Source organism: Schistocerca americana, chromosome 6, assembly GCF_021461395.2.
Source record: "Schistocerca americana isolate TAMUIC-IGC-003095 chromosome 6, iqSchAmer2.1, whole genome shotgun sequence".
In the NCBI taxonomy this organism is placed as follows: domain Eukaryota; kingdom Metazoa; phylum Arthropoda; class Insecta; order Orthoptera; family Acrididae; genus Schistocerca; species Schistocerca americana.
The window spans coordinates 201,734,472-201,761,720 of record NC_060124.1 but is presented as its reverse complement, the minus strand read 5'-3'; the positions used below and the strand labels follow the sequence as shown (position 1 = coordinate 201,761,720).

Sequence of the window (27,249 nt, the reverse complement as noted above, 5' to 3'; positions counted from 1 at the left end):
TATAAATTTAAATCTGTTTTTGAAAAAGCTTTTAGGAATAAAATTCACATTTGTTAAAAGTAGTTTCATTTTCCATCAGTTACTTCCTCGCAACTACTTCCACGCTCACCTAGTGTGATTAAATGTGTTAATGTTCTTGATGAATCGCTAGTAAATAAAGTAACTTTGTAAGTAGCAAGATTTTGAAAGTAAACTTACGGTTCAACCTCGGTTCCGAGTGTTCCGGAACCTGTATGGAAAATTGGAATAGAGACCAACATAAACATCATTTTCGCCCCTTTTATTGCTCATGAAAACCACACGTTGCATGTTGTACAACCATACAGTGAGACCTTCAGAGGTGGTGGTCCAGATTGCTGAGCACACAGGTACCTCTAATAGCCAGTAGCACGTCCTCTTCCAATGATGCATGCCTGATACGTCGTGGCATACTATCCACAAGTTCATCAAGATACTGTTGGTCCAGATTGTCCGACTCCTCAACGGCCATTCGGCGTAGATCCCTCAGACTGGTTGGGGGGTCACGTAATTCCTAAACAGCCCTTTACAATCTGTCCCAGGCATGTTCGATAGGGTTCATGCCTGGAGAACGTGCTGGCCACTCTAGTCGAGCGATGTCGTTATCCTGAAGGAAGTCATTCACAAGATGTGCACGATGGAGGCGCGAATAGTAGTCCATGAAGACGAATGCCTTTCCAATATGCTGCCGATATGGTTGCACTATCGGTCGGAGGATGGCATTCACGTATCGTATAGCCGTTACGGCGCCTTCCATGACCACCAGCGGCGTACGTCGGCCCCATATAATGCCGCCCCAAAACAGGAGGGAACCTCCACCTTGCTGCACTCGCTGGACAGTGTGTGTGTAAGGCGTTCAGCTTGAGCGGGTTGCCTCCAAACACGTCTCCGACGGTTGTCTGGTTGAAGGCATATGCGACACACATCGGTGAAGAGAACGTGATGCCAATCCTGAGCGGTCCATTCAGCATGTTGCTGGGCCCATCTGTACTGCGCTGCATGTTGTCGTGGTTGCAAGGATGGACCTCGCCATGGACGTCGGGAGTGAAGGTGCGCATCATGCAGCCAACTGCACACAGTTTGAGTCGTAGCACGATGTCCTGTGGCTGCACGAAAAGCATTATTCATCATGGTGGCGTTGCTGTCAGTGTTCCTCCGAGCCATAATCCGTAGGTAGCGGTCATCCACTGCAGTAGTAGCCCTTTGGCAGTCTGAGCTAGCCATGTCATAGACACTTCCTGCCTCTCTGTATCTCCTCCATGTCCGAACGACGTCGGTTTGGTTCACTTCGAGGCGCCTGGACACTTCCTTTGTTGAGAGCCCTTCCTGGCACAAAGTAGCGAACCGTGGTATTGACCGTCTAGGCATGGTTGAACTACAGAAAACACAAGCCGTTTTCCTCCTTCCTGGTGGATTGACTGGAAATGATAGCTGTCGGACCCCCTCCCTCTAATAGACGCTGCTCATGCATGGTTGTTTTCATCTTTGGACTGGTATAGCAACATCTCTGAACAGTCAAAGGGACTGTATCTGTGATACAGCATCCACAACCAACGTCTACCTTCAGGAGTTCTGGGAACTGGGGTGATGCAAAACTTGTTTCGATGTGTGTATTAACTTTCTTTGGCTAAGGCTCTTCCACAATGATAAATAGCTAGTGACAAAACACAACAGTAATTCTGTACGTCCGGCCGGTGTGGCCGAGGAGTTCTAGGCGCTTCAGTCTGGAACTGCGCGACCATTACGGTCTCAGGTTCGAATCCTGCCTCGGGCATGGATGTGTGTGATGTCCTTAGGTTAGTTAGGTTTAAGTAGTTTTAAGTTCTAGGGGACTGATGACCTCAGATGTTAAGTTAATGGCTCTGAGCACTATGGTACTCAACTGCTGTGGTCATCAGTCCCCTAGAACTTAGAACTACTTAAACCTAACTAACCTAAGGACATCACACACATCTATGCCCGAGGCAGGATTCGAACCTGCGACCGTATCAGATGTTAAGTCCCATAGTGTTAAGAGCCATTTGAACCATTTTTTGATGTTCTTACGTTGTTTCGTTGAAGAGTATAAATACAAATGTTAAAAATGATACAAAATTCAATTGAATTGTTTGCAGCGTGCGGAGCTTCGGGATTACAGACGAGATCTTACAAGGGAAACAAAGACGTTGGGCTCACAGATTTACTTCAAACTTTATACACCTGTAGCAGGCCATTGAAACAATATAATGTGCACTATCCTGGCAATTCCGAGAAAACCGCAAGAGAAGTTTTCCGCGTCTATTATGCAAACCGAGCGAGGTGACGCAGTGGCTAGCGCACTGGACTCGCAATCTGGTGGACGACGGTTCAATCCCGCGTCCGGCCATCCTGATTTAGGTTTTCCTTGATTTCCCTAAATCGCTCCAGGCACATGCCGGGATGGTTCCTTTGAAAGGGCACGGCCGACTTCCTTCCCCGTCCTTCCCTAATTCGATGAGACCGATGACCTCGATGTCTGGTCTCCTTCCCCAAACAACCCAACTCAATCTATTATGCAAGCTATGTACCTGTGCGTAGGGGCTGGACGGCAAACTTCATTGAGGGCAAGTAGTTAGCGTTCAAACTTCGTAAAACGATCGCGTTATGAGGCGACGGTTCGACTCCCGTTCAAACTTATTGATTAATTTTTTCATTACTGGTCACATTATTTAAATTATATGACATTTGAAGGGTAACATAATGAAAACAATACACATTTATTTGCATGAAATTTCAATTTAAGTTTTCCACGTCTGTATGTCAAATACCGTCTTGCAACGTGTGAGGCCGAGAGCACGTTCAATAAGTAATTTATATCATTCTTGTGGTCTGGCAAAATTGTGACTTACTGTATTACTGATTGTGAATAACGTCATTCGCATCATTATCTATCGTGGTTTGGCTTGGGCTTTCCAAGCTTGTCCCCCGTCCCTGAAAATTTAATGACAAATAGTAAATAGTCAAATAACACACGAAATTCACTACAACTTCATGAAAATGCACGTGTTTTTTTTTTCGTTATATTACCACTCAGATGTCATAAATTAAACAATCTGACCAGTGATGAAAAAAAAGATTTAATAATACGTTTTGGCAGGATTCGAACCTTTTTATGCAGGCAACGGGTTGTTGTTGTTGTTGTGGTCTTCAGTCCTGAGACTGGTTTGATGCAGCTCTCCATGCTACTCTATCCTGTGCAAGCTTTTTCATCTCCCAGTACCTACTGCAACCTACATCCTTCTGAATCTGCTTAGTGTATTCATCTCTTGGTCTCCCTCTACGATTTTTACCCTCCACGCTGCCCTCCAATACTAAATTGGTGATCCCTTGATGCCTCAGAGCATGTCCTACCAACCGATCCCTTCTTCTGGTCAAGTTGTGCCACAAACATCTCTTCTCCCCGATCCTATTCAATACTTCCTCATTAGTTATGTGATCTACCCATCTAATCTTCAGCATTCTTCTGTAGCACCACATTTCAAAAGCTTCTATTCTCTTCTTGTCCAAACTATTTATCGTCCATGTTTCACTTCCATACATGGCTACACTCCATACGAATACTTTCAGAAATGACTTCCTGACACTTAAATCAATACTGGATGTTAACAAATTTCTCTTCTTCAGAAACGCTTTCCTTGCCATTGCCAGCCTACATTTTATATCCTCTCTACTTCGACCATCATCAGTTATTTTGCTCCCCAAATAGCAAAACTCCTTTACTACTTTAAGTGCCTCATTTCCTAATCTAATTCCCTCAGCATCACCCGACTTAATTAGACTACATTCCATTACCCTTGTTTTGCTTTTGTTGATGTTCATCTTATATCCTCCTTTCAAGACACTGTCCATTCCATTCAACTGCTCTTGCAAGTCCTTTGCTGTCTCTGACAGAATTACAATGTCATCGGCGAACCTCAAAGTTTTTATTTCTTCTCCATGAATTTTAATACCTACTCCGAATTTTTCTTTTGTTTCCTTTACTGCTTGCTCAATATACAGATTGAACAACATCGGGGAGAGGCTACAACCCTGTCTTACTCCCTTCCCAACCACTGCTTCCCTTTCATGTCCCTCGACTCTTATAACTGCCATCTGGTTTCTGTACAAATTGTAAATAGCCTTTCGCTCCCTGTATTTTACCCCTGCCATCTTCAGAATTTGAAAGAGAGTATTCCAGTCAACACTGTCAAAAGCTTTCTCTAAGTCTACAAATGCTAGAAACGTAGGTTTGCCTTTCCTTAATCTTTCTTCTAAGATAAGTCGTAAGGTCAGTATTGCCTCACGTGTTCCAGTGTTTCTACGGAATCCAAACTGATCTTCCCCGAGGTTGGCTTCTACTAGTTTTTCCATTCGTCTGTAAAGAATTCGTGTTAGTATTTTGCAGCTGTGACTTATTAAGCTGATAGTTCGGTAATTTTCACATCTGTCAACACCTGCTTTCTTTGGGATTGGAATTATTATATTCTTCTTGAAGTCTGAGGGTATTTCGCCTGTTTCATACATCTTGCGTTAAGGAAACAAAACATCTTTATTTGTGCAAGCATAAATACAACAGGATGGCCATCCATTCGGCGGAACCAACATAAGAGATTACACTGTAACAAGGCGTGCAAAAGCCTTTATTAACAAGATGTGGAGAGAAATAATAACAATAGTACTAAAAGTAAGCTAAGAGGTGTGAGGCCGTAGATAAAGAGGGAGAAGGTGCGGGGGTGTGATAAGACTTGCAGGCAGATGGAGCGTGCAGGCAGAGTGAGCAGGAGTCAACGCGCGAGGACTTCGCCTCGTCCCTGATCTTCTAGCAACGCATTAACGCTAATCGCCTGACCACAATGACTTCTTGCAGCCGGGATCTTCGCACAGGAACATCATTTCTATAAGAGACGTGTAAAACTTCTCTTGCGATTTTCTCAGAATTGCCAGTGTAGTGCAGCTTACTACTTACGTTCTTTTAACGGCATATTGAAGATCCACAAAGTTTGAAGTAACTCCGTGATCCCAACGCCGTGGCCTCCCTTTGTTAGTACTGTTGTACTCGGCATATTCATAGGTTGTTTTATCTCTCTCTCTCTTTTTTTTTTTGTTTTGTTTTCCATTGAGAAGTAATTTTGTGGCTCTTAACCGACTCCGTTTGTTATGGAAGTGCTTCTCTAGGACTTCCCAATATCTGAACCATAGCTACCGGCCGGGGTGGCCGAGCGGTCCTAGGCGATACAGTTTGGAACCGCGCGACCGCTACGGTCGCAGGTTCGAATCCTGCCTCGGGCATGGATGTGTGTGATGTCCTTAGGTTAGTTAGGTTTAAGTAGTTCCAAGTTCTAGGGGACTGATGACCTCAGAAGTTAAGTCCCATAGTGCTCAGAGCCATTTGAACTTTTGAACCGTTGCTCCCTGGTTCCAAAAGTGCCTTCTCAAGACAGTGGCTGTTGTTCTCGAAAGGATTAAACCCATTCTTGTTGACTGCTTGTACCTTGCCTGATATAGCTTTCGGGGCTCTACTATCATTTGGCTTAAATGTAATGTACGCTGTGGTCCAAAATAAAAGCAACAAGCTCGTCCTGTTTGGAACTCACGATATGATCATACAAACTGTCAACAGATGTCGTTACGATCATGTTGTGCAAGGAAGATGGCATTCCGATCAACGGACAACCACGCCAGCAATGACGTCAGGGCAGTTATCAAGCGCGGTAGTGTTTGCATGGTAGTCCCACATCCATAATCGCTGTGTGCAGAATCAGAGACGGTGCAGAGTGGCATAGAGCACAAACCTACTGAGTCTCTGCTGTGGAGGGCCGTAGGAAGAATGGAAGCAGCAGAGTGGCAAACTGATGTGGTCCGATGGCTTAATGTGAATCGTTCTGTTGTTTCTCGGATGAGGCAACAGTTTATAGAGACCGAAACTGTATCCCTGAGACTAGGACCGTTATTTGGCTGTAAGGGCACGACGGTACAGTGTCAGTACTGCACTTCAACTGGCATCTAACCTCACAGCATCCCCTGGACGTGTCGTATCAAGGCAAACGCTGTACAGAATGCTTCAGCAGAGTGGCCTTTGTTGTTGGAGACCTGCTGTCTCTTTACCTGTGGCCTGTCTAGAGTGGAGCCGTCAACATGCCACCTGGGCGGTCGAACGGTGGGCCAATGTTCTTTTCGCAGATAGGTCCCGATTTGGTCTGGAGAGTGATTCTCAGCGGATTCGCATCTGGAGGGCACGTGTAGCACGATTTCTGGACCCATACGTTGTGTGAAGAGACCGATATCGAGGACGCTGCCTAATTGTGTGGGCACGGATTATGCTGACCACTCGAACATCTCTTTATCAAACTGCACAGGTGATTCGCCAGGGTTTAATTGCTGTCAGGTATCGTAATGGCATCTTGGGACCTCACGTGCAGTTGTTACGAGGTGCTCTGGGCCAGACTTCGTACTGGTGGACGATAATGCTTGACCGGCTAAAGCAGTGGTAGTTGATGTGTTCTTGGAAGCGGAAGGTATTGGAAGCATGGCATGACCTGCTCGCTCTCCCGCTGTGAAACCCATAGAGCGTGTCTGGGATGTACTAGGGAGACGGGCTGCACCACGTCAGCATCCACCAACCACTCTCCAAGACTTGTCAGCAGCTCAGCAGGACGAATGGGAGTTATTGCCTCAATCTGAGATTCATGGCGTCATTCACAGCATGTCCCGTCGTTGTCAGGCCTGTATTGGTGTCAGAGGTGGTCGCACCCCATATTGAGCACATTAACAGTTGCCAGAATCTACATTTTTGCAAGTTGATCACATATCTAACCAATCATAAGCAGTGTACAAAGCTGAGTTATGAAATTAATGGTCAGATCAAACATTTCCAATCCAGCTATGAAACAGTAAAACAAGGTGCACCTCAGGGCTCCGTATTGGGCCCTTTCCTTTTCGTGGTCTACATTAATGATTTAGAGGCACCTCTGCACTCCCAACTAGTAAGTTATGCAGATGATACCTCACTTTTGTTCTTTTGCAAACAAACTAATGACTTGACATTGGCTGCAACTGATGGCTGAAGTCAAATAACTACTTACTTCCATGATCAAGGTCTAAAAGTTAATATTAGCAAATCCCAGCTATTACCATTTAAACTTGGTAATTCATAACAAACCTGTATTGATAATATAAGTGGCATCTGAAAAAGTAGACACTGACAAATGTAAATTTTTGAGGATATATACCTAGACGAAAATCTTAGATGGGTAGAACATACCAATGTTGTATGCAATAAAATCAGCAGTTCACTGCACTTAATTAGCAAACTATCAAAATAAGTCTCTGGACAAACATTAAAACCTGCTTACTATGGGACTATATTTGCATATATTAATTATGGAACAGAGTTATGGGGATGTGCTGCTGATAGACACATGAACAGAATCCTAACACGGCAGAAAAGAGCAATCAGGACCATGCATCGACTAGGATACAGAGATTCATGTGGGGAAACCTTTGTACAACATAAATATCTAACAGTATACTCCTTGTATCTGTACAAAGCAATAACATTCTTTGTGGACCATAAAAATAATGAAGCTAAGTGCTCTGACGTGCATACCCATAACACAAGACAAAAAGATTGCTTCTTCAGAAACAGAACTAAAGACAACAGATCATAGTCCTTGGATAAATGGCCAGATATGGTTTAACAAACAGACAAGTGCTATAAGATGCCACAGAGGTAAAGTATTCAAAAGGGAATTAACTCTCAAATGTTTGTACTCACTGAATGAATACTGATATTAAAATGTAGCTATTCTTAAATGTAGGCCTAACTCTTCTATCTATACGATGTACTATTCTGAGGTGATTCTAATATATATTATTTTTGTAACAACATGCTGTAAATTCAGATACCTATACTATGTAACAACTGTATGTTGCATTATGAAGTACTTTACCATATATTGCCAAGTGTGTCACCCTTAAGTGGCTTCTTGTAAATGTTCTAACAACCCTACCACGACAAAGGTCAAAACTTAATAATGATTATGGTGTTGCTCACGCTGCTAAATACTGCATCTTTGGGCAACAACAAAGTTATTATGTGGCAGGTGTCATTAGAGCACAGTTAATAAAGTCATTTCATGTAATAATGAATAAACTAGGCACTCATCTTTTCGTGTTTCCCACGCTGGTCTCGTTGGAAAATCATGTCTCAATCGACGAAAATCTAGGTGGTGATGATTCCAAGCTCGGATGCAAAGAGGCCTAGGTTTTATTATGCGATATTCAAAAGTTTTATAGATGTATTTCCCAAACCATTCTTGAATATTAAACCTTTGCGGGACAATGGCGATGTAAAAAAGTAATCAGCACTCCGAATTTAAGTTACACTTCTTTTCTATTACTTTTGCTGCAATATAACGTAACACACAAAACATCACTCCATAATGGAAAATGTACTTGAAAACATCTTCCTCACTGTTAAAGTTCACATTTTATAAGCTGACTACGTTATGCGTCTTTCCAACATTACGTCCAAGACTTGACTTTCTCGAGGTCCGACTCTCTAACTACTAACTAATAGTCGCTTACGCGCTCAAAAATCGAGTTACAAGTACGTCAAAGATCATAGTGACAAAAGAAAGAATATACATAAGAATAATATCATTGCAATATAAACATATCGATGAATCAAAGTACTTCTACATTAATGAAATCAAATCTGAATGTTGTCTCAGAAATATGTCAAGTACTTTACAGAAACACAGTAGGGTATTACTGGTATCGAGAGGTTGAGATGAGGTGCCGTAATGGTTACGTAATTCAAGTACCATTACAATGTGAATTGCAAATTCCTACTGTTTGTACAAAAATTTTATAAAAATGCTATGACGTTTGCATAAGGCACCAGTTGGTGACCATATGCAAAAAAGACAATAAATAAATAAAAGTTGCAGTTGTTTATGTTCTGTATTCTTTACGTTGTTTCTACTTCAGTATCACTTGCTTATGCCGTTTTGTGGCAAAATAAATGCGACCTCGGAAAATTTCCGGACACCAGAGTAGTAGGCTGAGCAGCGCCCCCCCCTCGTTGCAGGCACCGTCGCGGCGCCGCGTGTCCCTGGCGAGGGCGGCAGCTTGCGGCTGCCCGTGCGGCGTCGACTGTCGCGTCGCGAGGGCGCGGCCGAGGCGCGGCGCGCGCTCCAGCAGGCGGACGCCGTGCACTGCTCGGCCAGCGTAGACCTCGGCGACGGCTTCCGCTCGCTGCGCCTGCCCGGCCGCGGCCGCAGGGCCAGGGGGCTCGCCGCAGACGGCGGCGGACCCGCGCAGCCGCTCTCCGCCAGCCTCACTGACCTCTCCGCAGAGCCCGAGAGGCCCAAGCGGCGCAAGGAGGCAGCAGGTGAGTGGCACTAACTGGCCAGCACTCTGTCATCTACTGGCACAGTGGTTCCGTAGTACTAGTTGAATTTCACGAGCCTCTAGGTCAGGGGTCTCCAAACTACGGCCCGCGGCCGAAGCCGGCCCGCGAGAGCCAGCAAACCGGCCCGCGTTAGCTGGCCGGACATCCCCGGTATCCGGCCCGCCAAATATTTGAGGTGGTACCTGTAATGCCAACAATTGAGTTTGGAGGCCTATCGCGACCAATACCCCGCGACATTGGCTCTGCTACTCGCTACAGGACTACATAACTAAATTTATTGTTGCGCCGCTTGAAATAACAATGCGTTGACATACTCTACCTCTATTACGTCTTGCAGTAATAGTGTTACTAACAATGATTTTGAGATTTCGTTAACTTTGCAGGACGCTTTCGTGAAGAATGTGCAGTGACATACTTTTTTGTCGGTGAAATTCGCCAGAATAAAATACGCCAGAATTTCGGTCAGGTACGCTCACCAATAAAAATTATGTAATTAAATAAAAATCGAAGTTCGTTTCAGTAATAGCTATTCCCACAACCTTAGATTTTTGCGATTTCATCTTTCCTTTAGCCTTACATTACGGTGATCATGGAGTGCTAGGGTGCTTTAATCCCACTAGGTAGATCTTGGTCCTTGTGACTTCGTGGAGGAGTCAATGTGGCCCGCCAACTAAAAAGTTTGGTGACCCCTGCTCTAGGTCTACTGACATGAAATAGACGACTCTGTATGTCCATCTTTTCAGAGACTGTTGTGGGACTCGCTCTTCAGTACAGAATGCCAGATCAAACACCTTTCAGCCGTCTAATTTCCAGACTGTTATTTGATTTGGCTACCAGTTTCGGTGATTCACTAAGCCATCTTTAGGCCCCCTGACCGATGTGTACGAAGAGTCCAACCTCGGTTCCGGTCAAAATAGGGGCCAGTCCGGCACCTGTAGATTTCTGCTTGATGCAGCCATCATTAGTAGTGATTCTCCAACAGAAAGACGTTCCTACTCAATGGTCTGAAGATGACCACAGTAGTGGTCGAAACCGGTCACCTTGTTAAATAAATCGTGATCAAGACTGTTTTTAATAGTAATTATTTATAAGACATTGATCACTGCTGTTCCCGTAATGCATTCAAAAGTATTTCAACCTCCATTGGCAGGTGGCCAAATAAAATAACAGTTTGGGAACTGGACGTCTGAAAGGTGTCTGATTTGACATTCTGTAAAATAAAGGAAGTTTCAATACGATTAATTGGATTTCATAAGGCCCAAACCCTCCTTACATTTTGAAAACATCAATTCTATTTTATGAGGCACGAGGTCTATCGACATGAAAGACAGTGTGTTCCAGAAAGATTCAGACGATTTCACGAGATCAACATCTGATGACATGAAACACAGGGTGTCCCAGGAAAGATTCAACCCACTGGTCGAGGTTAAACCCTGCTGACATGAAACACTGGTTGTTCGAATAAAGATTCAGCATATTGCTTGAGGTTCAGCGCCTTATGACGTGTAACATAGGATGTTCCTAAAAGGTTCATACGATTCCTCGAAACTCGACGTTAGCTGACGTTAAAGACATGGTGTTCCGAACAGACGCATCCGATTTCTTGAGACACAACTACTGTTGAAGTGAACCGCAGGGTGTTTCAAAGCAGATTCATCCGATTTCTTGAGGGTCAGCGTCTAGCGACATGAAACACAAGGTGTTGCAAAACGAGTCATCCGATTTCTCGACATGAAACACAGGGTGCCCCAAAAAGATTCATCCGATTGCTTGAGGCTCAACGTCTACTGACATGAACACACGGTGTTCAAAGACGATTCATCCAATTACTCGACGGTCATCGACTGCCGACGCGAAACACAGGGTGGTCCTAAAAATTTGATTCCATTTGTCGACAGTCATCGTCTTCCGATATGAAATACACGGTGATCCAAAAAGACTATCCTGATTTCAAGATATAAACTTTGCATAAATTTAATTTACGCATAGGACTACCGCTGGAAACGATTATTTTTCCTTTTTTCCGTTATTTTCCAAAAATACGCTTTCGGAATGAGATCTTCACTCTGCAGCGAAGCGTGCTCTGATATGAAACTTACTGGCAGATTAAAATTGTATCCGGACCGGGACTCGAACTCGGGACCTTTGCCATTCGCGGGCAAGATAAGATTGACAAACGAAATAGAGAACATCCAAAGAGGAGCAGCATAGGTTTGTTTAGCTTGCGCGAAAGCGTCACGGACAGAGTGGCAAACGCTGCAAGAGAGGCACTCTGCATCACGGTGCGGTCTGCTGTTGAAGTCCCCCGAGTGGACGTTCCTAGAAGAGTCAACCAATAAACCGCTCTCTCATATGTACGGTCACCCTCTGGCTCGGAAACGCTCCAAACAGCAAGCAGTCGATTCAAGTGGAGAAAAGGCCACAACCTGAAGTTCGTGTGAGGTGTAAAGTGGGTTAATGATGTCACGTTAGCATCAGATTTCACCACAATTCTGGTCAACGCAACCGTGGACGTTTCGTACGATACACAAGTCGTCATACCTCCTGTTACCCATATTTCACCCCTTCTCTTGACACCTCTGCGGTGGACATCAGAACCACAACTCCCAGGGTTGAAATCACGCGTTTTCTTATAGGTGGCCGAGAAAAACATTTCAGACAGACCGCCGCTCAGAATCGGCACGAAAAGGTCTCAGGGGTGGCATAAAAGGCAGCAATGAAACCAAACCCTTCCTTTGGGGCATTCATTCCCACACATTTCGCTGTGGAAAACGACAGTTCGCAGTGCGATGACCAACAGGAAGACTTCCTTGACAACCTTGGACACTGCTCGCACCTCCTGGACGATTCAGCCCTGCCCTAAGGACATTGTGAGTCTACAATCGCAATAAACATGATCGCAGCCATCTGGAATGTAGCTCGGCCAGTTTTTGCTCTGCCGAACACGTTTTGCTCTGACGTACAGAGTGGAACCACCAGAAACCGTTAAAGACCATTCAATGAAATTTGAACGTGATCCAAAGCACCAAAGGATGTTTATGCCATTTCAGCACTCCTGTTTCTCTCTGTCCTGTGACGTTATGATAGGGGGGGGGGGCGGCATCACAGTGACACGTGACTGAATAAAACACGGGAAGGGGTTCCCCTATGACATATTGTAACCTCCCCCTTACTAATCGGCCTATCCTGCTTTCCCGAAGAAATAATACCGATATGTAGGAGGAAAGTGTACAACAGACCCATCTGATGGAAAAGTCTACTAAAAATGAAAAGTAATTGAACCGAACAGGGTTATAATTTGGAAAATTGAAAGTTATTTTGTGCATACACTCACGAACAACACTGGACAGGAAAGGGGTACCATTGATAATAAATCCAAAAGTTACACTAATCAACGAAAAGGAAATAATTAACAGTCGCCAGCCCTTTAGGGCAATTTACATCCAAATTCCTGTACAAGATGATGGGAAAGAAGAACATGAATTATTAAACGCTGACGTGGCAACTGAAGGTTGTCACTATTTTGGACACTAATTTTAAGTGGGCATGTAATGATAAAGAAAACTGGGAAGTCACTCCTACGTTATGTTTGTCATAAAATTTTGAAAAAAAAAAACAATCGAGTAATGATTTGAAAATATGCAATTAAACTGTATGTTAGCATTGAACTTCGTTACGTGAACAATGACTTTCAGTTACCTCAACGTAACGTCATCTAATAAATTTAGAGAAACAAGCAAGCACTTTTCACTTTGCAGTTACTTATTTCGCAAATTGGATATCAAATTATTGTCTGAACAACTGAGCATTTTTTTACTGACTTCAACAGAAATATGTAATAGAATACGTACCAAATCAAACAGCCATGTGCTCCAAGCTACATGTAAAATAAATAAAACTTCTGCACTCTTAATTTGTGCATTTCTTTAGATTTGGATTTTTTCCAGTGATTGATTCTCAAACTTGAAAAATGAAATTGCTTTACTTTACTCATAAACTGAAGCCTGTGTTGTAAAGAATTATTGAAAGTAGACTGAGGCTAAAATTCTTAAAAGTGAAATTATACATTAATAAATTGGCTGTAAGTATGCAATTTGTTTCTTATGACACTCGTTAGCACATAAGGAAAAAAAGGAACAAGGGCACTGCTTGGTAACAATGAGGACACAATCCCCCTAAGTTTAACTGATTCTTATTTAAATACATTTTATCAATCAACTCACATTGAGTTGTACTGTTGGGTTAGCCGTTAATACTTCCTACCAATGAACAGTTTTACTTCAGTGCTGTGCATACGACGAAACTCTGAGCCGACGACGAATCTGTGTTGCTGGAACTGCAGCTGTTGTTGAAGACGGTAGCATCTTGTGGAGCATGGCTAATTACAGGAACGGGCAATCGTAATTAATACAGCATCTTCCGCCCGTCCACTGTCCTTACTCCTTCTAGACATCTGGCCGGCGATCGTACATGATGCCGCCGAAAATGGTAGTCTCTACTGCGAGATCGTTAACACCACCCTTTCGCACACTACAAGCACTGGAACCTGTCTCTCTCTCTCTCTCCACGCGATCCGCACAACAACTCTCTACCCAAAGATTTTTCAACGCACAAGCACTGCTGTTGTCGTTGCGAGTCGTTGCAAATAACAATTCCTTTGGCTTTTTCCCAGAGCTTATTAGCTTCACAGTAAGACACAGATAAATACACTGAAATGTCAATAGACTTCTACCTAAATTTACACAAACAGTGAAGCAATGTCCTTAATTATTAAAAGAAAGCATTTAAATTACAAATATTTACACACAATCCGGCAAAAAAATTTACATATCGGTAGCAGGTGCCATGCATCCTGCATTTTCAGTGTTACAAACCCCACCCCTAGCTCGGCAAAACCCTCGGTGGCACCCACGCAAACTTGTTCTAAACTTTTAAAATCTTCTACATCTATATCTAAATTTATACTCCGTAAGCCACCCAACGGTGTGTGGCGGAGGGCACTTTACATGCCATTGTCATTACCTCCCTTTCCTGTTCCAGTCGCGTATGGTTCGCGGGAAGAACGACTGCTGGAAAGCCTCCGTGCGCGCTCGAATCTCTCTAACTTTACATTCGTGATCTCCTCGGGAGGTATAAGTAGGGGGACGCAATATATTCGTTACCTCATCCAGAAACGCACCCTCTCGAAACCTGAACAGCAAGCTACACCGCGACGCAGAGTGCCTCTCTTGCAGAGTCTTCCACTCGCTGATATCGCAAAATGCTTCGTCTTATTAGGGCTATAAAGCTAAACAGCTACGACCACGTTAGTTTATTTCCACTGAGGTTCTACGCCACCGTTGATCATCTTTGAAAGTAGTGTCTTCTAATGCTTGGTACGTAGATGATGTCAGTCATTTCGCGTTATTGATATTAGATCGCGCAGTCATAAGGGGCAGAGTTGGGCAATTGATCAGTAATTTTACTTACGAAATGTAAACTTTGTAATATAAAGGGTTTTTTTAATCTAAAACAAGTATTCCGTACACATACTTCCAGATATTTTGCAGAAGTAACTGCTACCAGTGTTTGTTCCGCTATCATATAATTATACAACAAAGGATCCTTCTTTCTATGTATTCGCAATACATTACATTTGTCTATGTTAAGGGTCAGTTGCCACTCCCTGCACTAAGTGCCTATGCGCTGCAGATCTTCCTGCATTTCGCTGCAATTTTCTAATACAGCCTGGTCTGCTATTCCGTAGGCTCTTCCTTTGTTTATCAGGTGACAGTGCGGAACTGTATCGAACGCCTTCCGGAAGTCAAGGAAAATGGCATCTACCTGGGAGCCTGTATTTAATATTTTCTGGTCTCATGAACATAAAGCGTTGGGTCTCACACGATCGCTGTTTCCGGAATCCATGTTGATTCCAACAGAGTAGATTCTGGGTTTCCAGAAATGACATGATACGCGATCAAGAAACATGTTCTAAAATTCTACAACAGATCGATGTCAGAGATATATATTCCTATAGTTTTGCGCATCTGCTCGACGACCCTTCTTGAAAACTGTAACTACCTGTGCTCGTTTCCAATCATTTGGAACCTTCCGTTCCTCTAGAGACTTGCGGTACACGGCTGTTAGAAGGGGGGCAAGTTCTTTCGCGTACTCTGTGTAGAATCGAATTGGTATCCCGTCAGATACAGTGGACTTCCCTCTGTTGAGTGATTTCAGTTGCTTTTCTATTCCTTGAACACTTATTTCGATGTCAGCCATTTTTTCGTTCGTGCGAGGATTTAGAGAAGGAACTGCAGTGCGATCATCCTCTGTGAAACAGCTTTGGAAAAAGGTGTTTAGTATTTCAGCTTTACACGTGTCATCCTCTGTTTCAATGCCATTATCACCCAGAGTGTCTGGATATGCTATTTCGATCCACTTACTGATTTATTTAGAGAGACAGCCATTCACTGACCCCTAGGTACCGGAGGGACAGACAACCAATTCGATACACCTCAGCTAAATGGCACTACGTCACCGAACTAGTACCTGCTGACTGCATTCGAAATCCGGTACACAAAGTACGCTCCGCCACTCACCGTAAGATGGCTTGCGGAGTATAGATGGAAATACAGAGGTACAAAGCATGTCCTAGTTCGCCGATTACCGCCCACACAAGAGAGAACGTGGGCCAGCGCTCTCCTGCAACGGCCAGTAAGTCAATACACGGCTCCTCCTACGCGAACCCTCTTGGCTACACACAGAGTGTGCACAGGGGGCAGTTTCATTGACAGAAGTTAGGGAGAACAAATAGCCTCTGCTCCGGTAAACATCCTACACCGCATGCAGACCACAATGAATCGAGTTCTTAACGAAAACTGAGAGATAATTACGCCTGACTGCTCTGAAGGCCAAGCCAGTCCGCCTGAAGGCCAGGCGGGGTTTCGCACGACTTCAGAGGTCTACGACTACTCAGCGGGTTCGGAGGCCTCGAACAGGACGTACAAACAGTAGCGACTGCTCGGACGCTCACACTTCCTCAAACGGCGCCCGCTAAGAGTCTGAGCACACCAGGCCTCGTACCTCATTAGGAAGCACACGGGGGCCACGAGAGCGACAGACAGCGGCGCCTGCGTCACAGCACGTGACACTGCAGGTCGTACGACCGTGTCCAGCACGAAGCGAGTTACTATGAGGGCTGGAACTTTAATAGCGCCAACTATTTATTTACAGCTCGTACAGAATAGATACGTGTTTTAAAGTTTTACTGACCTTCAAAGAAATCACCAGCATCGTGTATAACCCGTTGCCAGCGATGTGGAAGTCGTAGGATTCTCTTAACAGTGCCAGTTGTGTTGACAGTTCGAGCGGCGCGGTCTATTTCCCGACGAATTTGTAGCAGTTCTGAAGCGAATGCCGTGAAGTGTTTCCTTCAGTTTAGAAATCGAGTTGAACTCACGAGGGCTTAAGTCAGGGGAGTGCAGTAGGTGGTATAGCATTTAGCAGCCCCATCAGTCAAACAAATCAGTAACAACTTGCACTGTACGTGCTGGAGCATTGTCATACAAAATGATGGTCAGATCCTGCAGAAAGTGTCATCACTTCTGTCTCTAAGCTGGTCGTAGGTTGTGTTCCAAAAATGAATGTTTAGTAGCTGCGCGTTTAAATAGACACATACGCTACCGGTAACATATGGCAAAGGTAAGGACTTCATAGGGTGACTTTTCACTGCCGTACTGATTTCCCGCCTGGACCAGGACGTAGCCGAGCGTTCGCGATGTACGTCGTACACGGCGGTTAGTGTGACGTCACATGTTCGTTGCGGGGCCCGTATTTCCCCTTAGACCCCGCAAAGACACAGTCATCCGCTGGCTCTCCCACACTTCCAACCCCACACTGCTTCCACTGTCCATCTCCGTGTCGGCTACCACTCCAGCGATCATCATTTGTGTGTTCAGCGACATTGACCAACAAAAATATTCCTCTGCAATACTCATCTCCATCTGTAGCCAGTTTCTAATATATATTTTGGATTAGAGCACAGTGACCTACTTGAAAGTAAATAATATTCTCCATGGAGACCTTCAAAGGTTCCGACCATGCCGACCATACGAAATCCAGCTCGGTCTTTCCAGATTTTCAAAAATGTTTCTATTCAGACAGTATCTATTTCCAGAATGGTGAAGGATTGATGAATGGTGAAGGCTCTGGCAATTGACCCTGAACGTAAATAAATGTAACATATTGTGCATACATAGAAAAAGAAATCCACTAATGCACAACTACGCTATTGACGACGGATTGCTCAAAACAGTCTATACCGTAGAATATCTAGAAGTAACTATCCAGAGCGACCTTAAATACAATGACAACATAAAGCAAATAGCAGGAAAAGCAGATAAGAATCTTAAGGGAACGTAATCCATCCACAAGGTACTGTCATACAAAGCGCTTGTGTGACCGATTCTTGAGTACTGCTCATCCATCTGGGATCCTTACCAGGTAGGACTGATAGAAGAGATACAGAAGATCCAACGAAGAGCGGCGCATTTTGTCACGTTATCGTTTAATCGGCGCGAGAGCGTTACTGAGACGGTCAGTAAATTCTATTGGGAGACGTTACAAGAGAGGCGTTGTGCATCGCGGAGAGGTGTACTATTGAAATATGTAGAGAGCACTTTCTGGGAAGAGTCGGACAAGATATTACTTCCTCCCACATATCTCTCGCAAAATAACCACTACGAGAAAATTACAGAAGTTAGAACTTAACGACAAAACGCACCGTCCGCAGCTCGTGGTCGTGCGGTAGCGTTCTCGCTTCCCACGCCCGGGTTCCCGGGTTCGATTCCTGGCGGGGTCAGGGATTTTCTCTGCCTTGTGATGACTGGGTGTTGTGTGATGTCCTTAGGTTAGTTAGGTTTAAGTAGTTCTAAGTTCTAGGGGACTGATGACCGTAGATGTTAAGTCCCATAGTGCTCAGAGCCATTTGAACAAAACGCGCCACCGAGCGGGGTGGCGCAGTGGTTAGACACTGGACTCGCATTCGGGAGGACGACGGTTCAATCCCGCGTCCGGCCATCCTGATTTAGGTTTTCCGTGATTTCCCTAAATCACTCCAGGCAAATGCCGGGATGGTTCCTCTGAAAGGGCACGGCCGACTTCCTTCCCAATCCTTCCCTAATCCGATGAGACCGATGACCACGCTGTCTGGTCTCCTTCCCCAAACCAACCAACCAACCAACAAAACGCGCCATTCGCGAGTGGAAGAGGGAATGGGGGGTCATCCAGCCGGTGTGGCCGTGCGGTTAAAGGCGCTTCAGTCTGGAACCGCGTGACCGCTACGGTCGCAGGTTCGAATCCTGCCTCGGGCATGGATGTGTGTGATGTCCTTAGGTTAGTTAGGTTTAATTATTTCTAAGTTCTAGGCGACTGATGACCTCAGAAGTTAAGTCGCATAGTGCTCAGAGCCATTCAATGGGGGGTCAATTAGTTGTACCAGAAGCACTCTCCGTCACACACCGTCTCGTGGCTTGCGGAGTCTGATGTAGACGTAGATTCAGACGTTTAAGGATTATACTAAAAACCAAATATTCTGGTGTGTCCCACGGCAGCATGATCGGACCATTACTGTCCATGTTATACATTAATGACTTAGCGTAGCGGAAACTATTAATTGAAGTCTCGGTACACTTACGCATGAGGAACTGTAATCTGATGAAACTCTTCCTATACCGTAATATATCAGGGGAAGCAGGAAATATGGTGCACAAAGTGGCAACTATCTCTTAATGCAGAAGTTTGCAAAATTGTACATTTTAGTAAATGTAAAAATGCCTGACTTTGTCACAACAACATTAATAACTCACGATGTTCAGTCCGTCACGTCAGACAACTATCTAGGAGAAATAAATCGTGGACACACCAACTAGAAGAACCACCAAAACCAATTCGGAGGTAAACAAAATTGTAAACAACTACTTAGAATCATAATCTGTCCGTATTATAAAAGCCGCGTTTTCCTGTCTGTATGTCAAGGCTAAGTTCACGGGCTACAGCAGAGTTTTTGACATAGTTTTCACTGATTGATTCACAAGGAACTTTTACTTATACAGGTAAGAGCGTGAAAAATGTAACAGGACATTAGAGAATGTCCACTGAACAATTTTAGGCAGGGAACTTGGTGCCGGAGAAGCCAGCTTACGGCGATACGGAAGTAGACTTCTCCACCGCTTTGTCTAGCACTATTGTTTTCCAGCTTATTCACAACTAACGTGCGTACCGTACAAGTTTACACTAATGTGCTGTTTATTTACAGGTACATTCTTTATTTCCTACAAGGAAACAAGGAGGACGAACCTGATTACCAGGAAGTCATGATGTAGGTTTTGTTTACTTTACTTGTCCATAAGGTGGCTCTGTTGTATTTACATTGTCCCATGACAGAACGTACTGTGAATCAACGACAGACCCATTCATTACTCAGTGCTATTCACAGACGCATAGTACAACACCATGTAGCAATACCGGTACAGCATTTCCTGGTCGCTGAATTGGAAGGGGAGGTCTTAATCCATGGCCTGCAAGGTCGCCTGACCTGAATCCCCCTGATTATTTCCTATAGGGATATCCACAGTCACTTGTGTATGTGACCCCAGTGGACACGGAGATGGAATTAGTTGCCAGAATTGTAGATGCCTGTGACGTGATTCAAAACTTAGGGTGTGTCAGAACCTTGTTCGCCGTACAAATGGTACATTCATTTTGTCAATGATGTTACTTGCAGTTAACTGTAACTAATGTAAATAAAAAAGTACACACTAATGGCCGGCCGCGGTGGCCGAGCGGTTCTAGGCACTTGAGTCCGGAACCGCGCGATTGCTACAGTCGCAGGTTCGACTCCTGCCTCGGGCATGGATGTGTGTGATGTCTTTAGGTTAGTTAGGTTTAAGTAGTTCTAAGTTCTAGGGGACTGATGACCTCAGATGTTAAGTCCCATAGTGCTTAGAGCTATTTGAACCATTTGATTAACATACCCCCCCCCCTCTCTCTCTCTCTCTCTCTCTCTCTCTCTCTCTCCCTCCCTCACACACACACACATACATATACACATTTACGCATTTGTTTATGCAGGGTAGTCAGAAAGTCTGAAAGGCGTGTAAGGGTGTTGCAGGGTAGGTTGTGCTGAGCAATAATTGTTAAGAAAAAAATTCGAGACGTTACAAAAAGTTATTCCCGCTGTGCCATAGGTTCTGACAGTTACACGTGTGAGGCTGGGGTAGACCGCTGGTTATAAATAAAGCAGCAAAGTGAAACAGTGAGGGGAAGATAGATTGTTAACCAGCTAAGGTTAGCACGAAGAGGAATATAAGACACAATTAGTCTCATGCCGTAGAATCGTCTTCGGCTTAACTCGACTCTCGCTAAGAATGTTGAGCGTAACGTTTAACAGGCGCACTGCTCTGTACTGTTACTAAATTTTCCTGCCCACTGTGGGCTGAATACTTTTAGCCTGGAGTTCATAAATACTTTACTCTCTGTGCAACATACGTGGACCCGTCTAGGCATTCTCGTGGTCGGTATAGAGCTGCCACTGCTGGCTATTGTTGTACAAGACGTACGGCTACATAAGTCACAGTCTCGAATGTCTGAGTCCGACACGTCCTCTTCCAGGCTGCTATTATTCGGATTAAGCGTGAACATACGTTTTCGTAATTGTCACTTCGAGCTGGCGACAGAAGAGCTGAAAATGCAGCGGTGCAATCAGACTACTTCTCGATATAAGAGATTCGAGTCAGAATCCTAAGCTGACAGGAACGTGACTGCAGTGTTTTTGGGCTCTGAGAGGGATGAATCTTTTTTGCGTAACGTATCGCGAGATTATGTAAATTTGAAGAACGGCATGATGGAGTTCACGGGCGTTCGACACATATTTCAGTAGAACGACTTGTGTGTGTGTGTGTGTGTGTGTGTGTGTGTGTGTGTGTGTGTGTGTGTGTGTGTGTGTGTGCGTGCGTGCGTACGTGCGCCTGGAAATCCGACTCTTGGACCCTATCAGTAGTTATAAGCAGCTGGCATTAAGCGATAACGGGTAACGAGGACAGCTGTTCTGGCGCTAACCATAAGAAAACATTCTCTATGAAGGTGGTAAATATTTCTTTTTTACGTTTCATTCTCTACCCGGAAGGAAGACTTGCTGCTCAAGATGTGGCTCGCCAAATCCAGTATGTAGGACAAACATGCAGAGATTTCAGAGCGAGGAACACAGGACATATGAAAGCTCTATGAGAGTGGCTGCTCAACCTCCAAATACTATAAGATGAGAACTAACGCCCACTAAACACTGAAAAATAGGCACATATTGTGAATTATAAAAATAGGCTGAACCGAAAATTAAATTCAGAACACTATTACATACAAAGGGCACTTTCTGAAGACAAAATCATGGTAAATGAACACAAACACTCGGTAACGATCTGCCTAACATCATCCTGCAACAACACACACATTATTGCTATAAAAGAACTGACAAATGATACCTAACAGGATTAACATAGCCGGCCTCTGTGGCCGAGCCGTTCTACGCGCTTCAGTCCGGAACCGTGCTGCTGCTACTGTCCCAGGTTCGAATCCTGTCTCGGGCATGGATGTGTGTGATGTCCTTAGGTTGGTTAGGTTTAAGTAGTTCTAAGTTCTAGGGGACTGATGACCTCAGATGTTAAGTCCCATAATGCTTAGAGCTATTTGAATCATTTGATTAACATACCCTCCCCCCCCCCCCCCTCTCTCTCTCTCTCTCTCTCTCTCTCTCTCTCTCTCTCTCTCTCTCTCCCTCACACACACATACATATACACATTTACGCATTTGTTTATGCAGGGTAGTCAGAAAGTCTGAAAGGCGTGTAAGGGTGTTGCAGGGTAGGTTGTGCTGAGCAATAATTGTTAAGAAAAAAATTCGAGACGTTACGCCTTTTTCGAGTTAATTAAGTTACCAATAAGACCGATGCGCGTGCAGATTCAAACAGCCTGACAGACACAGTTAATATCAGTCCTTCTCATGGTGTAGATGATAGTGCACGAGACTGCTCAGTTTTTAACTCGGATTCCATCTAACTACCGTCCCATGTCTAATCCTTGTATTTCTCTCTTGTTTGGTTTTAGGAAACCAAACGAAGAACACACTTGACGACACAAGCGGGCAGCTTGAATTTGAGGGCGCAACGGCCTGATTGGCTATCTTCAGTGGTAATTAACTCGGAACCGGCACAGCATGTCAAATTTTTTTCTCAGCAATTAGTTCTCAAAGCAACCTCCCCTGTAATACACTTACAAGCTTTTCAGACTGTTTTTGACCAATATATACACTACTGGCCATTAAAATTGCTACACCAGGAAGAAATGCAGATGATAAACGGGTATTCATTGGACAAATATATTGTACTAGAACTGACGTGTGATTACATTTTCACGCAATTTGGGTGCATAGACCCTGAGAAATCAGTACCCAGAACAACCACCTCTGGACGTAATAACGGCCTTGATAAGCCTGGGCATTGAGTCAAACAGAGCTCGGATGGCGTCTACAGGTACAGCTGCCGATGCAGCTTCAACACGATACCGCAGTTCATCAAGAGTAGTGACTGGCGTATTGTGACGAGCCAGTTGCTCGACCACCATTGACCAGACGTTTTCAGTTGGTGAGAGATATGGAGAATACGCTGGCCAGCGCAGCAGTCGAAAATTTTCTGTATCCAGAAAGGCCCGTATAGGACCTGCAACATTCGGTCGTGCATTATCCTGCTGAAATGTAGGGTTTCGCAGGGATCGAATGAAGGGTAGAGCCACGGGTCGTCACTCATCTGAAATGTAGCGTCCACTGTTCAAAGTCCGTCAATGCGAACAAGAGGTGACCGAGAGATGTAACCAATGGCACCCCATACCATCACGCCGGATAATACGCCAGTATGGCGATGACGAATACACGCTTCCAATGTGCGTTCACCGCGATGTCGCCATACACGGATGCGACCATCATGATGCTGTAAACACAACCTGGATTCATCCGAAAAAATGACGTTTTGCCATTCGTGCACCCAGGTTCGTCGTTAAGTACACCATTGCAGGCGCTCCTGTCTGTGATGCAGCGTCAAGGGTAACCGCAGCCATGGTCTCCGAGCGGATAGTGCATGCTGCTGCAAACGTCGTCGAACTGTTCTTGCAGATGGTTATTGTCTTGCAAACGTCCCCATCTGTTGACTCAGGGATCGAGACGTGGCTGCACGATCCGTTACCGCCATGCGGATAAGATGCCTGTCATCTCGACTGCTAGTGATACGAGGCCGTTGGGATCCAGCACGGCGGTTCCGTATTACCCTCCTGAACCCGCCGATTCCATATTCTGCTAACAGTCATTGGATCTCGACCAACGCGAGCAGCAATGTCGCGATACGATAAACCGCAATCGCGGTAGGCTACAATCCGACCTTTATCAAAGTCGGAAACGTAATGGTACGCATTTCTCTTCCTTACACGAGGCATCACATCAACGTTTCACCAGACAACGCCGGTCAACTGCTGTTTGTGTATGAGAAATCGGTTGGAAACTTTCCTCATGTCAGCACGTTGTAGGTGTCTCCACCGGCGCCAACTTTGTGTGAATGCTCTGAAAAGCTAATCATTTGCATATCACAGCATCTTCTTCCTGTCGGTTAAATTTCGCGTCTGTAGCACGTGGTGTAGCAATTTTAATGGCCAGTGTTTCCGAATTACTTAAGAAAAACCTACAAAAGTAACCTTCAAATGCCTTTTCCTTGGCTAAATCGAAAACGGTGCCCCCCACTACATTAAATTCGTACAAAAAGGGTCCTGTTCATTTTTTCTGTAGGTCTAATAACTTTTGCACTTAGCGAGCGAGAGAATATGAAATTATTGCGCGTAATATTTGAAGGCGTTGTGCGTTGCATAAAACCCATTGGTAGGAGCAGCTGAATCACCCTATACAGAGAATTTCTCTGTCATACAGAAGTTGTTAAGCAGAAATATCTTTAATCTACACTTTAAAACACTTCAGCCATCTGTCAAACATTTTATTTATATGGTTAGACTGCCAGTGTTATGGGTAAATATTTCATCCCTTACCATGCCGAAGTTAGATTCATTAAAGGATAAAGCAGAATATTTTTGCATCTAGTATTGTACTTGTTATTATCAATGTTACTCTCAAACTCAAATGGATTGTTGAAACCAAATTTCATACTTTAATAAATGTACAGTGAGGCTCTGGTTAGTATTCTCAGCTGCTTAAACAGATGCCTGCAAGATGTACGTGAGTGAAACCCACCCATAATTCTAGTTACTTTCTCTTGTGCAGTGAATACTTTGTGCCTGGGTGAGGGATATGCTGTGTATTGATTTACTGGCCAGCAGTGTAAATCATCACTGTCTTCAGAAACAAATACATGGTGTTTCAAAAAGGACTTTGCAACTTTGTAGGCCTACAATTTATGATTGAGATAAATGTTTCGTAGAAACAGGGTGCTCGGTAAGGCATGGGAAATCATCAGGTCGTCCAGACACATCTGACGACGTAGTTGAGCGAGTGAGAAACGTTTTGTCAGCAGCCCGTCGAAATCGACCCGGCGTGCATCCCGTGAACTGCAAATCTCACATACGACTCTTTGGCGTGTGGTGAGCAATCTTTGCATTTGAAACCGTACAGATTCATGATCGTACAAGCAATAAAATACACTAATAAAATTGCTCGCAATAACTTCTGTGCGGATATGTTAAATCAATTACATGAGGATGAACATTTCTTGGACAAAATCATCTTTTCTGACGAGTCGACTATTCACTTAAGTGGCAAGGTTAACACACGTAACTGTAGGATTTGGAGCAGTGAAAATCCACAGCAAATATTGCAATATGTTCGTGATAGCCCTAACCTGAATGTTTTTTATGCATTGAGCAAAAACAAAGTGTACAGTCCGATTTTTTCCCGTGAGAGAACCATCAACGGAATATGAAACGTCCCCTTTGAAAAATTATGAACGACAATGCTGGAAAAACTCTTACGTTATTTGATACAGAAACAGCTGAGTAAAACTCAACCTACTCAGACAGTTCTCTCTTTACTTATTCTGATCATCACTAAACTGACACACAATATTTTAAGCGCAATAGCAATAATCCCTACAAAAGAATGGCCCTGACTAACAATAACCTATACGTTTCATGAATCACTTACCTCACAAAAATCTTCGTTACTCGAACTACTGCAATACAGCGAGCGCCAATACTGCCAGCTAAATAAAAAATTATAACTACTGAAGAAACTAACTACTGATAGGCATAGTTAGCAAATGAAAGATTTTGATAGAGAACAAACAATGTAATTACCTTAATAGCGTTCAAAAGTCATAATATATATTATATCAGTTCATGACATCCAGTCTTACAAATTTCCTTTTCCTGACGGATACACGTCCAGATCGTCCGCTCTCAAAACTCTGGCATCTCTCTCTTCACATCCACCACTGCTAGAGACTCACCTCCAACTACCAACGCGACGCGCTTATCACATCCACTGCCCAACACTACACAAGCGAATATTCCAACAATGCCAAACAGCCACACACTGTACACAGCGCAGTCAGCGATTTTCATACAGAGCACTACGTGGCATTACCAACATAAAAACCTAAACAGCCTACTTACAAATAGTGTACCTGGATATTTTACAAGAATTTTTGATGCCACAGACCGATGAGGATGACAAAGAACGAGATTTTTACTTCAAGCAAAATGGTGCACCACCTGGATGACTTCTGGGATTTCTCATTGACCAATTTCCAGGTCAAGGATGTCCCCCACGTTCCCCAGACCTGACACCACTCGATTTCTTTAAAGTCAGTACCGCCATTAGACTGTTGTTTATTTACAGTGTTACATTAACACTTACACAATCATGATTTCGGCTTCAAAGTGCCATTATCAAGTTTTTTAAATGTTATAAATTACCTGAGGTGGCAACACTTGATAATGACACTTTGAAGCCGAAATCACGATAGTGTAAGCGTTAATGTAACATTGTAAATAAACAACAGTCTAATGGCGGTACTGACTTTAAAGAAATGTATTATGACTGTGGCCCCGCATTATGAAAAAATTATCACTCGATTTTTTTACGGTGATTCATCAAGGATATCGTGTTTGTACCTCCTGTTCCGGCTTCTCTACCTGAAGCAAGAATTTACGCCGTCAGTGAGCAAGTTACACCTGCAATGTTACAGCGAGTTTGGGAAGAAATTGACTTCCGATGGGATGCGTGAAGGATAACCAACGGAAGCCACATAGGTAAAAAAAATTGATGTGTTTCCCTACAAAATAAAACCAAATGCAGCTCTGTCTTCTTTCAATAAGTTTGTATGAATTTTTAAAGTTGCAAAGTCCTTTTTGAAACACACTGTATTTTAGTCTCCCTGGAAGTTACTGAAAGACTTCTATACAGAATGCAGAGAGTGACAGAGCACGCCCTTTCTCCGAGTGCAAGCGGCGACGGAAAGACGGGACAGTCGCGTAGAAATCGCAGCTGTGTCCAACCTGCGACACAGAGTGGGCGCTCGCGAGTTCCAGTTATGACAGCCGGGATCGGAAAACACGTGGTGGGAAAAAGGAAAAGCGACGCTGGCGGCGTCGCTCCATATGGCGTGAAGGAAAACAGGTTGTCCGGAGCCGGCCGGCTGGAGGCTCCAGCTGCTTTCGGCGCTCAGTTTCGCTCTCGCAGCGGCCGCCCAAACAGGAGTAACGGCGCCCACGCCTCGCCGCCGAGGCTGCCGGCTTTC

At 44.2% G+C, this 27,249-nt stretch overlaps 1 protein-coding gene across 2 annotated transcripts in view; it reads left to right on the top strand.

The window, feature by feature from the left end:
• LOC124619935 (zinc finger CCCH domain-containing protein 13-like) overlaps positions 1 to 27,249 on the top strand; it is a 396,933-nt gene that overhangs the window by 53,463 nt on the left and 316,221 nt on the right. Inside the window, exon 2 of one of the 2 annotated variants that reach the window (XM_047146583.1) lies at positions 9,107 to 9,409. The exons of the other annotated variant lie outside the window; for it this stretch is intronic. Coding sequence (XP_047002539.1) covers positions 9,107 to 9,409 — 303 coding nt within the window. The remainder of the gene's footprint in view (positions 1 to 9,106; positions 9,410 to 27,249) is intronic. 2 annotated transcript variants of the gene reach the window in all.